Below are 16,028 nucleotides of genomic sequence, written 5' to 3' on the forward strand. Positions count from 1 at the left end.
CCGTCTGCCCCGTTGATAATATTCGTGAGCATTTACTCTGATGCTAAACTATACTCTAAAATTGGCAATAGTGGTCCATAAAATACAATTTGATTTTAGATTTATATATTTTTCGAGCAGTCGACATGACGTTATAGATTACAAAGTGAAATTGGCTTTTCGCAATCAGTTTATTATCTATGATTCTTTGAAGAAAATGCTTTAATTGTTTATACACATTGATATTTTGATGCTTAAAATACACAGTTATTTCCATACTATTGCCATTTAAAAAAATGTGGATAGATAAAACCATAGACAAAAACTGACTCGAACAGAACCAGCGAAGAACTTAACGTATACCCTGACAGCACGCATAGAGTTAGTTGCGGCCGCGGAGACCTTGCATTTGGCCAACTGGCCGGATTGGCCAGCTATAGGCATAGATAGACCGACTGATTGGCTGTTAAGATGTGTATGCCTGATTAAATCTACTTTTTATTTCACACTGTCATTTATTCAAGAAAAAAAATTGCTGAAAAATCAACGCGGTGCAGAAAGATGTTGACGACACATTAATTCAAATATATGCAGTAGTAGAAGGAAGGCGAAGACATTTGTGAGCTAATCTTTAAATCCGCATCCCGCAGCCAATTCATAAACATCAGGGCATAATAAATGAAAGATCAAGAGAACATTCAGATCAGAGGCCTAACTGTTTGACACAATCACGGTTGATTTCAATTTGACATTAGCTACACATTTTGTTACAAATCATTCCTATTACGGCTGTTTAAGACACCAGTGTCAATAGATAATGCTGTCGTGTAGTGTACATTATTAACGCAATGGACGTCCAGCACCGTCTGTAGCTATCTTCGCAGCGAAACCAGACAGGCTAGGATGTGCACTTCGAGAAAATCTTATCATATTATATCGATTTTAGATGGCTCAAATTCGTCTTAAATCGCCTCGATAAGATTTTACCGCGGTGCGCATCCTAGTCCTACATTGAAACTTTCAACACACATCTTCTGCCGAGCTAGGATGCGCGCCGTGACAAAATGTTATCGATGATTTTAGGCGACAAACGTATGGGCTTATCGCGTAAAATCGATAAAAGCTTATCACGGCGCGCATCCTAGGCCTACTGATTGTCAATTTCAGTTTCGCAGCGTGCTACCGAATATGTCAAACTGTAACCAACCGCGACGGATCTCACAATCGAAAAAGCGTTACAAAAATCGAATTACTTGAAATTTATCAGTCAAACGGTCCTAGCCATCGGCACTATACAACGGCAGTGTTGAGTGAGCAAGCAACTGTGCGTTCTAACTTACGTTATAACTCCATATCTTGCGCTTCGTCGTCGCTGAAGTCGCTCATAGAGCTCTCTGTATCTGAGGCGTTGTTGTTGGCGGTGCCGTTGGAGGCTTTCGAGGAGGACGTGGGTGCTGCGCCCCCCATGCCTGTTATCGCGTCCTTTTCTAGCAGCGCTTCTTCGGTCGCGAATCTCCGGACGTAGTCTGGAAGTTGATGTGGTGTAGGTTATAGCCTTTTTTCCTGAATAATTATGCTGAAAGTGGTAGGCGGATTTTCCTAACGATGTGCTACTTACTTATAACAAGTTTAAGCTCATTACAAAATGGTAATTAAATGTTTCGTTTTCAAAAGGACGTTTCATCTTCATATTTGCAAATAAATTTTACACAGCGCCTTCTGGTTCTGATCCCAATTTAAGTAAAGCTTGAACTAATTTAAAGGATATAAATCATGCTCAACTAGAGGAAACAAACGAAAGCTGATGTATTTCACAACGAGTAATTGGTCGATTCTGCCATAGTCTGTCACGGATGCGGTATCATTTTGGCTAGGTAAATAGGGACCCCTAGAAGTGGGCTGCGGTAAGAATTCACTTTGGCTAGGTTTCTAGAAACCCCCAGAGGTGATCTATGGTAGGAACTGGCTAGGCCTAGACCATTAGTTCCCAAAGTGAGGGGCCAAAAAGGCCTTTAAAGGGGGGCGCGGGCCATCTGTAAGAAACCTGCGACCGCTGAGAGAATGCACTCCAGACTGCTCGATACGACCAATAAATAATCTTGACTGGAGGAGGGGGGCGCGGAATTTTTTGTATGGTCGAAAGGGGGCGCATCTCAAATAAGATTGGGAACCAACGCTCTAGACACTAATGGGTCACATATCTCACCTGAAACCTTCTTCTTGTACTCCTCAGGCTTGTGCAGGTACATAGCGGCCGCGTCGCCGTTGAGCGGGTCGATCGGGTTGGGGTACGTCAGCAGCTGCGGCAGGAACGACTCGAATATGTTCGACAGGTCTGCAAACGAAGGAGTTGATTTTGTACCAAATACCGTTATTTGTTAAATACCGTTATATTAATAACGTTACTCGTTATTCTTTTTTTAAGTGGCAACACCTCACTATTTTTTATTTAATAATAAAGTAATATGTAAATGTAATTATATTTTAAGTATGTCTTTTGGACTTGTCTGTAAACATACATTTTCTGATAATAAATAAATAAATAAAGGTACACCAACAGCAATTTTAGGATATTCAAAATTTCAAAATTCAAAATATTTATTGCTTACTAAGTGACAATTTGTAATGGTGTAAATTACATAATATACAGGAGCTTAAAAACTTAGTTACCTGAGTGGTATCGCAATAATTCACAGTACACATTGCATATTGGGGTTTCACTTTAATGTTTGCCAATTAAAAAAGAAAAAACTCGAATTTTGTCATGGAACCGATGAAACAAAAAAAAAGGAATAGGGAAATGAAGACCATTCACAAAATCAATGATTTATCTATTAATAAACCTACTAGTAACGTAAAACGTAAGTGACGTCAAACGCGGGTGAAATCCTGGAGATCGCGTTTTGACAAACCATTAAAAAGTACCTGGTATCTGAACTCCCATTAGCTTATTAATTAAAAGCTACTCACCATAAAGCGCGGTCCAGGCCTGGTTGATGACGTCCAGACAGACAGTCCCGGACACCTCATCGATGTTGGGGTGGTAGACTTTGTTCATGAACCCGATGGACGGCGACTTGAAGGGGTAGTGGTCGGGGAGGTGCACTCTCACTCGCCACACGCCCCCCTCGTACGGGGCTGGAAGGGGGAACAATCGGTTAAAACTCATAAAACTCATTTATTTCTGCAAATAGGCTTTTAAAAAGCACTTTTACACGTCCCAGTATTAACCCTACCACTGCTTCGGGACAATAAATGGGCCAGTGCTGAGAAGAAGCAGCGCAAGAAACTCAGTCACTATTGTCAGCCTCTTTTTCAAAGGTATACAGGTTTTAAAATATACATAGTTATAAATATTTATGCGAGCTAGGCAGTTACGCATCCCAAACATTTTTATCTTTTAAATAATCATCGACTTTATCATTAAGGCGTTGTGTTAGAGGGATACCTCCATGGGCGTACCCAGCTTCTGGCCTAAGTCATATCCAGCTTCTGGCCTAAGTCATATCCAGCTTCTGGCCTAAGTCATATCCAGCTTCTGCCCTCCAACCCACCCCCTGGGTATGCCCATGGATACCTCCGTTAGATACTGCATATTGTGGACTGTAGTAACTACAGGTATGGTGTAAAGATAGACCCGGTTTCCACCAGCAGAGCGGAGCAGAGAAGTGTGTTGAATAACCAATCAGTTCAGTTTCATCCAAATGACGTCCACTGCTGGACAAAGGCCTCTCCCAAGGATTTCCATAACGACCGGTCCGGTCGTGCAAAGCTCGCATCCAGATATCCAATCAGATTTCATTATTTTCAAATTTGGCGACCCAACACTTCTCCGCTCCGCTCCGCTTTGGTGGAAACCTGGTCATACTGTGTGCAGGATGATAATTTCTGTGTCATTTTTGCATGATTTGAAGTTTGAATTTTTCATGTCATGATGATCTTAGTGATACTACTGTGTATTTTGAAAAGAATAATGCACCTGGAAACCACTAAGACAAATTATCAGAGTCATAACTACAGTGCCTCTGACACTGATACGAAAGAATCTCTTGGAAATTGTAATTTGAATTCCAAGGCAGTTGTCACAAAATTTTCCATGTCAGTCCTGCGACAACTAACGTCCAATTTGAAATACAATATGTGTCATGATGATGATGATCAGTAGGTAAATGAAATATGCACGTATATAAACGAAGGGTATACTCACTGCCCGGAGGCCCGAAGAATTTGACACAGAACTCGTTGAGCCCGCCCAGAATGGTCACCTCGTGCTTACTTTCAATGCTGATAAAATATGTTAAGGAAATCGATTTATTTATTATTTATTTATTTATTTATTTATTAGTCTGATTAAAACTCGAGAACGGCTGGGCCGATTGAGCTGATTTTGGTTTTAAAATGTTTGTCGTAGTCCAGGGTAGGTCTAAACGGTGAGCAAAACCTACGCGCGCGATATTGTTTTTCTATGACAGACAAAATTCCACGCGGGCGAAGCCGCGGGCGGAAAGCTAGTTATAAATAAATAAATAAAGTAATTTAGTATTGTCAGGCCTGGCTCACTCCGCGCGGTACATCCGATAATTACCTACAGCGAAGCGCCCCGCCGGCGGGTATTATATCAGTCGAGTGTCACGCGCGCGCTCGTCAGGACGCTGGCGTGCGTTGTAGTATGATTATAATTCTATGATCGAAGTATTATTTAAAAATGGACATAAAGAGAAAGAAATATTGTGCGTTCGGGTGTTTAAATTCGAAAAGTAATCTACCGGATTTATCTTTTTTTTTCGCTTCCCAAAGATGCTGAAAGGTATGTTGGCCATGTAGGTAATCAATAATTCTTAGGATAGTATAGGAACCTAACCTACTATGACTACTGCTCAGAATGCGTTCGTTCGTTTCAGCCAAATGACGTCCACTGCTGGACAAAGGCCTCTCCCAAGGTTTTCCATAATGAATGCATACTTAGCTACATACGTACCTCATTACAAATAAGTAGATTAATTATTTTTTTCACTAGACAGCAACCCTAACAGCGTAAGAAGAGTTCAGAGGTACGCGATAGAAAGAGACAAAACTTGTAGGTGAATAAAATTGTAGGTACGTAGTGCTGTGCGAGCTGAATTCCACTGTATCGCGTCGTAGCAAGACTCGCATTTATTTAAATCGTCTTGCGGAGTAATCCTTCTGTACCTGTACTATTACTTATTCTGTGGTATTGTATAACCGAGTCATCAAGCCGTCTTAATAAGATGGAACAAAAAAAGCCACCCAAATCTTCTATGCTCCTTTTACTAGTAACAAAAAATGAAGTGCGTAATTTCTTGCATTTCTTTAAAATGTGATTCGTCATGCGTCATTTAACCTATTTTGAACTACATTGCCCGACTATACCAAGCTTTCGAAAGCAATTTACCAATAAAGATAAGCTGATAATGTTAGATAACAGCAACTCAAAATCATACATAACATACTTATTGTTATTGATAACATAACATGACGATACGGTTGGTGTCCCAGACTGCATGGGGAATCAACTTCATTTTTCAATGATCAGTAAAAGCATGGGCAATTTAAAGTCTGTCCCTAGTTTGATGAATGGATGACCTGAAGAAGAATGCTGGTAGTGGCAACAAAAAGCCAAAATCTTTGGGGTAGCCTTAAGTAAAATAAATAACATTAATGACCTCCATTTTACTTAAATAAAACATAAAAATATGTATCCGTAATCTGTGCTATTCCAAATATTAATAGAATAGAATATAGATAAAAAATAACGACCTGTCACATTATTAATATTTATCTGCTTTGGGACTCGTGTTACCAACAACCATGACAGCTAATATCAGCATGGTCATGGAAACTGAAAGAAAAACCAGGTAGTCTTATGAGTCTGGTTTTACCCGGGTACCTATACATTACTCGTACAAGCAATAAACGTATTGAGTATTGAGTAGGTACTCAGTTACCCGGGTGCCTATACATTACGCAGGGACTGAACAAAAAGGGAAATGGAGGATTTGGCCCACACTAACTCGCTGGCCAAATTGGGAAGGCTTGAATTACGCATATTATTCTGTTCTTTAGTCATCTTTTACGATAGTAGGGAATTTAGTGCAATGATTTGTATGGAGACCCCTCCACTTTGGTATAGAAGGCTCATTTTTGCACCAGTTGTTCTTTGGGTGCTCCTGAGTAGATTTCCGTCGGTAGACATCGGGAGCCCCCCCTGTGGTAGCAGGGGGAGGGGGGGCAAGTTTCCTTCTGCCGCGCTTCACTTTAAGGCCCATATCTTCAAAACTATAGGTATTAGGGCAAGTGTGGTGTCATTTTCGGATAATTAAAGGATGGCGAATTCATTTCTAGAACAAACTTTTTGCCTTTTCATACAAAAAAATAGAAATATTGAGAAAAAATCACAAAAACTAAAAAGTATTTTTTTAAATAAACGTCGTTTACTTTTAAACCATTAGAGATAATCTTATAAAAAAAATATGTACTGAAAGCTACATTTACCAGGATTATAAATATATACCATTGTATGGTACTTTTTTCGAAAAAAGTAGGTGAAAAAAATTTTTTCTTCAGGACACAGCGGGCGAATTTTACTGCGCGTCGGAAAAAAATATTTATTTTATCCATGAATTCATACTATTTGGTTCATAAGCAAGTAAGGATTATTATTTTAGAATTTATTTAGAGTTCCTGGCACATCAAGCTAACATGATTTTTATTTTTTCTTCAATTAATTTTGAACTCTATGTGTAAGACATAAGGTTGAAAATAGCTTAAATACATTTTAATATTGAAAATATCATAAGAAGAAAGCACTAAATAAAGAACTTGAATTTGTCTAAACGTCTAATGATTATTATTATTTTAATTAACACTTATTTCTACATACTATTATTGTACCAGTGATGTAACGGAAAGGTAAGTGTGAGGAAAGTGAGGGTTGATAATCATAGTACCTACGAGAGATTATTTTTAGCACAAAGGCTACGGCTGTGACCATTATAGTTGTTTGTTCAGACAGCACCAGCTTCTGTACTACTTCTTGCACACATCTCACCATTTCCAGGCAAGCTTCGGCAGCTACGGGCAAATCGGTCCATGTAGGCTCCATGTTGCTATCGACTCTGGTCCACCCCCAGGCCCCAACCAGTCGGGTAAAGGGAAGACTGAGTCGGTTGCTTGCAACTGACCCTATACACGAACCCCTTGATATACTGCCAGTAGCCAATGCTGATACAAAGCTGTCTGGGTTATCTTATGTAGGGCCACACCTAAGCGTAGTCCACAGCGAGCCATTAGGATTTTTATTCTCCCTTTTTTATTTCCTATCATCCAAAAAAATCCTATCCATTAGTTAGGTGAATTAAGCGTCTGAGTGAAAGCCAGCTAATAGTATTCTGATGCCGGATATGCTGACCCAAGCAGACACATCCTTACAGTATTAAGTGTTTCATGGATCCCACATGTATTCCAAATGTTCGAGAGCTTCTGTTGTTAGGCCCGTTTTGTGGGACATGTGGTTTGTTCCCCAGTTTGCGTACCTGTAATTGCTTGGGCTTACCGTTGATGAGTTTTCTCCATGACCCTGTATTTCCCTTTAGGAATGATTTGGAGAGGCTTATATCGCGTTAGAGCTTTCCCATTCAGCCCTGTGCTTCTTGGATATGGCCATATTATGGCCATGAGGTAAGCTTTTAGATAAAGATACTATCAGTTCTGACCCAATAGGTATCGTCTCTGACCCTTGTCTCGCTGTGGACTGTCGGCTCTCTCATTGCATTCGATCCTTGTATGTCCAGGTATCCCACATCAGGTACACTTTGTCATGCCTTCCGAGTTTGTTCATCTTTAAGATTGCATCTAGAATAATTCTAGACTCAACCTTCAATGAGGCGATGGCTTTGTTTGAGTGCTGCCTGGCTGTGGCTCAAGGATGTAAATATTGCGTTTTTACACCCCTGTTTTTTAGTGCACACAATTATAGCGTAGAATTCAGCTTGAAATACTGTAGCAAACCTCCTTAAACGTTCACTGTGTTCGTGTTTACAGTAGACGCCCGCTCCCTTTCCCAAGGCCATCTTGGCTTGGAGCTGTCAGTAAACCAGATTAGGCTGTTCTGTTGGGATTTTGGTCCTCTTTTCTAGTCGTCCCTTGTTCAAGATCTATCCACTTATTAGCTCAATCCACTGTTTTTTTTCTCACTTATCATATTAATCCACTGGTATTGTTTTAGATCAAGTACCTCCTACTATTATGTACTACATGTTTGACTATGAACGAGTGCTGTAAGTGCCCACAAACCTAGGCAGTTTTGTATCAGAATCGGTTACGGGCAGTATATCAAGGGCAGTAATCATGTCCTTATGATTTTTTCAAGTTATTTAAAATTTAGTAGGTATATCAAGGGGTTCGCGTATAGGGTCAGTTGCAAGCAACCGACTCAGTCTTCCCTTTACCCGACTGGTTGGGGCCTGGGGGTGGACCAGAGTCGATAGCAACATGGAGCCTACATGGACCGATTTGCCCGTAGCTGCCGAAGCTTGCCTGGAAATGGTGAGATGTAAGTGCAAGAAGTAGTACAGAAGCTGGTGCTGTCTGAACAAACAACTATAATGGTCACAGCCGTAGCCTTTGTGCTAAAAATAATCTCTCGTAGGTACTATGATTATCAACCCTCACTTTCCTCACACTTACCTTTCCGTTACATCACTGGTACAATAATAGTATGTAGAAATAAGTGTTAATTAAAATAATAATAATCATTAGACGTTTAGACAAATTCAAGTTCTTTATTTAGTGCTTTCTTCTTATGATATTTTCAATATTAAAATGTATTTAAGCTATTTTCAACCTTATGTCTTACACATAGAGTTCAAAATTAATTGAAGAAAAAATAAAAATCATGTTAGCTTGATGTGCCAGGAACTCTAAATAAATTCTAAAATAATAATCCTTACTTGCTTATGAACCAAATAGTATGAATTCATGGATAAAATAAATATTTTTTTCCGACGCGCAGTAAAATTCGCCCGCTGTGTCCTGAAGAAAAAATTTTTTTCACCTACTTTTTTCGAAAAAAGTACCATACAATGGTATATATTTATAATCCTGGTAAATGTAGCTTTCAGTACATATTTTTTTTATTAGATTATCTCTAATGGTTTAAAAGTAAACGACGTTTATTTAAAAAAATACTTTTTAGTTTTTGTGATTTTTTCTCAATATTTCTATTTTTTTGTATAAAAAGGCAAAAAGTTTGTTCTAGAAATGAATTCGCCATCCTTTAATTATCCGAAAATGACACCACACTTGCCCTAATACCTATAGTTTTGAAGATATGGGCCTTAAAGTGAAGCGCGGCAGAAGGAAACTTGCCCCCCCTCCCCCTGCTACCACAGGGGGGGCTCCCGATGTCTACCGACGGAAATCTACTCAGGAGCACCCAAAGAACAACTGGTGCAAAAATGAGCCTTCTATACCAAAGTGGAGGGGTTCTTGCACTAAATTCCCTACTACGACTTCCACTGGAAGATTTGTGGTGGTCTTATTCTACTCTGTCGGAACACGTATACTCGGCATATTAAATGAGTCATATCATATCACAGTTATTAATTGGGCCTTACTTGATGATGATCTCATCAAAACGAACGCATTTTCTAAAAAAAGGCACATAATTAATATATTCACTAACGATACGATAAAGACAATCATTACCCTAAAAAAATTAGTCATCTTTCATTTAAAAACAAAGTAATTAAACAACAAATAAACTTATTAAAGTCTCCTGATAATAAAGTTCCAATAAAACATAACCACAATGAACGGTCCTGCGCTGCCCGCATCCAGGCTCTTCCCGCGACCAAACCAATAGACGTGCGGTTTTAGGGTACGTGCACACGAATACACGATCGATTTTGTCTGAAGGCGCCGGAAAATGGAAAAGCAATGCACCAGACGACGGGGGTTCAACGCACAGCCACCCTCAGGTCATGGGTCATTGACGGGTGTTTGGACCCTTTTTTGAAGTACAATGCCTATAGAAAAAGTTTCGTGACTGCCTTCTAGACGAAGCAAGAATTAATCTCGTGATCGCTTCACGAAACCAAGTAGGAAATACGCACAAAAATACGTACGGAAGTTATCCTAAAAGAAGCATTGTGTAAAATGTAGAGGCTTAATAATAAGATTTGACATTCGCCAACAGAACAGACCGTATTTTTTACTAAAAATAGTTTTAAGGTGCCAAAGAGTTTAACTTAGTGTTAATATGCCATCGTCTGTCCGCTACATCCTGTTTAATATTTTTCTTAGTAGGAAGTATCCTACTACGTAGGTTTGTATGGAGAGATTGTAAGTAACAAATTGGAAATTAAGCGCAAACAAAAGCGTTGTCGCTAGTTTGCAGACGACCTTAGAACATGCGGTCAGCCCTCTGAAATGTCCTCCGCGTTGAAACCTTTGTGGGTTGAATATAATAAGAACCTCATTAAACGAGTTATGTTTACACTAACTTGTTTAATTTCAGTAGAAATATAAATTAAATAATGAACATTGTCTTTTGCATTCTCTACTTTGAAGACAAAAACGTAATAGTCGAATCGAGAACATACTTTTTTTTGAAGTAGGTTAAAAAAATCAAAATTAATGCTGATTGGATTAAATAACTATAGTAGTAACATTTGAAATACTGGATTTGTTAATTTAGTATTTTAAGAGAAACCCGCGTTTGAAATTTATAACTTTAGCTACCTACATTAAACAATGTTCTTTGTTTGACTAGATTAATTATTTTATGGGTTTTTAATGCTCTACAAAGAATCCGAGTGATTAATCTAATGCTTCGTAATTAGAAAGTTGCTTATCGAAAAAGTATTTCTAATTATAATTAACTTTGTAAATACCAATAACGAAAGCAAGCTTTTTTGTTGCCGTTGTACCGACAGCACAAGTTTAACTTTTAAATACTGGCGCATTTTATTTAAATGTAATACATAGATGCTATTTTGCAATGAAAATTTAGTTTGACGTGCGGTTGACTGTACCCAGTGCCGTATTATCCATAAGGCACTTTAGGCCAGTGCCTAGGGGCCCACTATGAACAGGGGCCCAGCACTCCCGATTAAAAAATGAAAAAAAAAAATGTTAAAGTTTATTTTTATGTAACAAAACTCAAAGCACCTTAAAACTTCGTCATATTTTGGTTTACACATTCAATCGTCATAATTATTTCGATATTGTGGAACCTAATTCATTTTCGTAACGTTGGCATTACTGCTTTGGTTTACATGACAGGTCGGCCGTCGACACCCTTCAGAGGCTAAAAAGCCTCACTGCGGAGGTTAGGGAGAGGGGTGACTGAGGGTGTGTTGGCTGTATCATTCGATATAGCCAACGCTTTCAATACCATCCCTCATTCCACCATACTCTAGGCACTTCAACATCACAGAGTGCCTCAGTGTCGTAACTTCGAGCTCTGCTGGCCGATTACTTACGGAATCGCGAAGTCCTGTATGGTAACTGAGACAGCCAGCTCTAACGGCGTGGGGCGTAGCCAGCGGGGTTCCGTAGGGTTCAGTGCTCGGTCCACTCTTGTGGAACCTAGGCTTCAAATGGCTCCTCCGGGGCGTCCTTCTCGCGGGCATGAATTTCATATGCTATGCGGATGACACTCTGGTCACTGCCCGGGGAAGACATTTGGGGCCACGGCACGGCTGGCGTCGGCGGGCGGCACATTAGTCGCTCGCAGAATACGACGCCTCGGCCTGAAAGTTGCACTGGAGAAGACTGAGGCCCTCTTCTTTCTGGGCCCTTCCGACGCCCACATTGTGGTTGAAGACGTTAGGATTGACGTCAAAGATGAAATATCTGGGCCTCACGCTTGACGGGAGGTAGCATTTTAGCCCGCACTTCAACGGGCTAGCGCCACGCCTCCTCAAGGCAGCCGGCGCACTGAGTTGGCTCCTCCCGAATTTGGGAAGGCCACAAACGAGGTGTCGTCGACTTTATGCCGGCGTTCTGAATGGCGCTGTATGGCGCCTTAATCTGGGCGGACGCACTCAACAAGAGGGAGAATGCCACCCTTTTGCGCAGGCCCCAGCGGGCCATAGGCCCATAGCGCAGAAAGTCGCAAGGACCTACCGAACGGTAGGGCACGCTGCGGCGTGCGTCCTCACTGGTACTCCACATTGGGAGCTAGAAGCTGGAGTCTTGTCTGTCATCTATCACTGGATGGCAGACCAGAAGGCGCGTGGAAAGCGCCCGGCCCCGGAACGGCGCGGCGCCGTCAGGCAGGAAGAGCGTGAGATCATGATCGACCGCTGGAAGGAAGACATGACTCGCGCGCAGTTTGGCCGCCGCAATCTGGACGCCATTGTTCCTGTTCTGGACCAATGGTTGGAACGACCGCACGGGTTCCTCACGTTCCGTCTGGCGCAGGTGCTGACCGGGCATGGCTGCTTCGGTTCGTACCTGCATCGGGCGAGAGGAATCCCTGCTGTGCCACAAATGCGGCGCGGCGGATGACACGGTGCAGCACACCCTCGCGGTCTGCACAAGCTGGGAGGAGCAGCGCCGTGTCCTCACTGCGGTCGTGGGCCGGGATCTTTCGCTTCCAAGCCTGGTCAACGCCATGCTGGGAAGTGAAGGATGCCGGATGGCGGTTGCCTCCTTTTGCGAAGAGGTCATCCTTCAGAAAGAGGCAGGAGAGTGCGAGCGGAAGTACGATCTCTCGCCTCATCGCTGGCGGAGAAGGGGGTGGAGAAGGCGGTTGTACGACTCCCTCCAGGTGGCGGCCAGCAGGCCGGGGGTGCGGGGGCACCCTTGTCACCTCCGTCTGACGGGAACGGCTTGGCGTTTCGGGCCATTCCCGTCGGCCCCCCACAAGGTGGGCGTGTAGGGTCCGCCGTGTAGGCGAGCTGTCGCCGGTGGTGTCGCAGAAGTCTAAGGCTACGGCCGGACACTCGCGACACCCCCACTTGGGCGATGACGGAACGCCGCGGAGGTTTTAGTGGGTATACCCCGTCCTTTTGAGTCCCAAACACCACCCTGTCCCCCGGCAGTGGTGACGGTGCGCAAAGCATTTCTTCCGCGACAAAAAAAAGGGGGGCCCGAAACGAGCTGTGCCTAGGGGCCCCGAGATGGTTAATCCGGCCCTGACTGTACCTATGTAGCTATTAATTATGTACGTAAATTGCAGACGAAAAATCAATACTGGATGTCTGGCCGATGCGTTTATGTCGACGGTAAATCAAGCTGAATATTATAAGGGCTTATTTATGGTCGTAAAGATTAACAGTTTTTGCGACAAAGATGACTTACGCCCGTATTCACAAACGATGCTTGCTCAAGTAAAGCAGCAAATCGAACGCACAGCGTTGAATAAAGCTCTGTGATTGGTTCGTGTCACCCTGTGCGTCCACGTACTGTGAGACCTCATAGTAATGTTTGTGAATATGGGCGTTAGATTAATGGTTGTAAATAGGTGCGATTTTGGGACAAAAATGACTAATTTAAGCTAGCAAGTGTAGAGCATAGTTTAACTTTTAAGTAGAAACTAGCTTTCCGCCCGCGGCTTCGCCCGCGTGGAATTTTGTCTGTCACAGAAAAACTTTATCGCGCGCGTCCCTGTTTAAAAAACCGGGATAAAAACTATCCTATGTTCTTTCCCGGGACTCAAACTATCTCTATGCCAAATTTCATCAAAATCGGTTGCGAGGTTTAAGCGGGAAAGCGTAACAGACAGACAGACAGACAGACAGACAGAGTTACTTTCGCATTTATAATATTAGTTGGGATTGTATGAGTGAAGGTAATGACGAATATATTAAATAATACGAACAATATTAAATTGCAATTAAAGCAGTTGACGCGGCTTTGTCTTTCCGTATTTTTATAATTTATGATTGATTTTATTGCCAATTTTTAAAAAATAAATAGCATAGTGCATACCCTGTATGCTGCAATGAAATGTAACATTTTTACAAAATTGTACCTAAAATAATTAGTGTATAAAATTATTTCCTGATTCACCCTAAAGCATGACACATCATGGCATCAAATTAAACAAAAGAATACTAAGAGTTCCTGGCAGGCAAACTTTAGTATTGGTATGCAACTTTTAGTTGTTAGTTTCCGCAAGTCTGAAGAATTTCAATTAGATATTAATGATGAATGTGCTTACTCAACAATCACATTGCAATAAATTAATGTTGGGAAACAGGCTGGTAAATGATATGCTTGTGCAAATAAAAAAATAAACTATAATACTAAACATTAAGGGCTATTATTATCTGACAAATTAATTCTCAATTGTATTGATAATTTGGTATAACAGAAAGTTGGGTCCAGTTTTTAATAGGATTTTTTAGACAAATTGATAAAATTGACTTTTAATTTTAAGCTCTACACTTTTGATTTATGAATCATTATTCTGAGCTCAAATCACAATGGATAGCTACAGAAAAGGTGCAGTAGGGAGGAAAAAGGTGTACATTTTTATAAATTATGTACAAACAAGTGAAGTAGATTATTTTCCTAACAATGCAACACAGATAAGATTAAAAAACAAACAAAAAGTTTTGTAAATAAACAGAATTGAGCCAAAGAAAGGAGTATATTAGCAACATTAATGCCATTTTGCTGCCTGGTGTTTCCATTTATTAAAATGTAATAAAAAATATTATATTATGTAGTTACTAATTTGCCACTCAAACTTATTCAATTAGCAAGCTACCAGACTGGACTTACTAATGACAAAATGACCATGATATCTATTTTGTAACTTTAGATAACTATCTAAACATTCCAGTCTTTTGCAATACATAATATTGTTATCTGTCTAGGCATAGAATTACTGCAACAAGAAATTTAAATGCATTTAAAATGTCATAAAACAGTATTTTAACTTTTTGAAATAGACAACGTATCATGAAAACAATTTAATTACTAGAATCTTAATCCAGTCCATGAATCATTCAATAATATGCTTTTTGTAAACAAAAAAGTTTAAAGTTTTCTTAGTAGTTTTAATTATTATGCTAGTACGAGTATTTTTTATCATGCATGGTATTTTAATTTAAACAGCTAGAGGTCATTGGTTCATATTTGGCACAATATCAAAAGAATAATGAACTTCAGTGTGACCTTCCTGTGATAAATAAATCCACTTATTTTTGATAAAATTAATTTGAAAAAAACAAACATTCAGTTATCAGCAATTTTTCTATGAATAGATATCTTGACAAAGGCAATTTATTACCTAATCTAGCAATGAATAGAGCACTCAGTGAGTAGAATATGCAATTGTCTTTCATTATCATTAATTATGCATATTAAAACAGAGGATTATCCAAGCGCGGCCCGTAAGGCAACACAGAAAAATACGCAATCGAGACCGTGGCCTACATACGAATTACGAAATATTAGTCTCTAACATACACGGAAGACTATCGCGCACCTACCTACGTAGTAGCTGTTTATCTAAGCGATATATATAGATACGTAGGCCCACGGAGCCACACAAAGAATGCACGCTCCCATCACGGATAAATAGCCAAAGGTCTTGCCGTGACAGGAATCATTTAGCCAACATTTTCCAGACACTTTGTATGCCAGAATTGTGATAGAAAACTAACATACACAACCACCATATCGATTTTACCAAGGCCCATGACAATCAGCTGATGGCCCTTTGGCCACTTATTTACATGGTGGCCCTCTAATGCAATGTTCTTTGTAGTGACGATAACAAAGAAAGGATACAGTTTAATGACATCTGTGTCCATACGGCGTTTCCCAGCGCTCGGCGACGACATCTTCGTGATCTATTTCGAATAAATCACAATATCGGGCACGAACACTATCACAAAGTCACACACGACGCAGCGAGACCAAAATTTTCGTCCACCAGCAGCAGTCAGAAAAATAACATTGTAGAAAAACAATGGACACACACCATAGACTAAAATTTCGAAGGTGATGTGTAATGAAGAAATGTTGCCATTTTTCAAAATATGTCAGGAAATAACGTTATTGTAACA

The 16,028-nt window shown here is 40.5% G+C and overlaps 1 protein-coding gene across 1 annotated transcript; it reads right to left on the reverse strand.

Annotated features, from left to right (window-relative positions):
• Positions 1–519: 519 nt before the first annotated feature.
• On the reverse strand, positions 520–15,950 carry LOC135084228 (ubiquitin-conjugating enzyme E2 H). Its single transcript, XM_063978967.1, has 5 exons — positions 15,751–15,950; positions 4,187–4,263; positions 2,950–3,117; positions 2,186–2,314; positions 520–1,505 (listed from the first exon to the last, which is right to left on the reverse strand). The coding sequence occupies exons 1-5, from the start codon at positions 15,801–15,803 to the stop codon at positions 1,321–1,323; spliced, it is 612 nt and encodes a 203-aa protein (XP_063835037.1). The 5' UTR covers positions 15,804–15,950; the 3' UTR covers positions 520–1,320.
• Positions 15,951–16,028: the final 78 nt, after the last annotated feature.

The sequence above is a fragment of the Ostrinia nubilalis genome, chromosome 25, assembly GCF_963855985.1.
Source record: "Ostrinia nubilalis chromosome 25, ilOstNubi1.1, whole genome shotgun sequence".
Lineage (NCBI taxonomy): Eukaryota > Metazoa > Arthropoda > Insecta > Lepidoptera > Crambidae > Ostrinia > Ostrinia nubilalis.

Excerpts from the sequence above, each read along its gene's own strand:
- LOC135084228 (XM_063978967.1), bottom strand. The coding sequence starts at position 15,803 with ATGTCGTCGCCGAGCGCTGGGAAACGCCGTATGGACACAGATGTCATT. Across the intron at positions 2,315-2,949 it reads GGCCTGGACCGCGCTTTATG|ACCTGTCGAACATATTCGAG; the intron begins GTGAGTAGCTTT and ends CTTCGTTTGCAG. Across the intron at positions 1,506-2,185 it reads GTACAAGAAGAAGGTTTCAG|ACTACGTCCGGAGATTCGCG; the intron begins GTGAGATATGTG and ends ATCAACTTCCAG.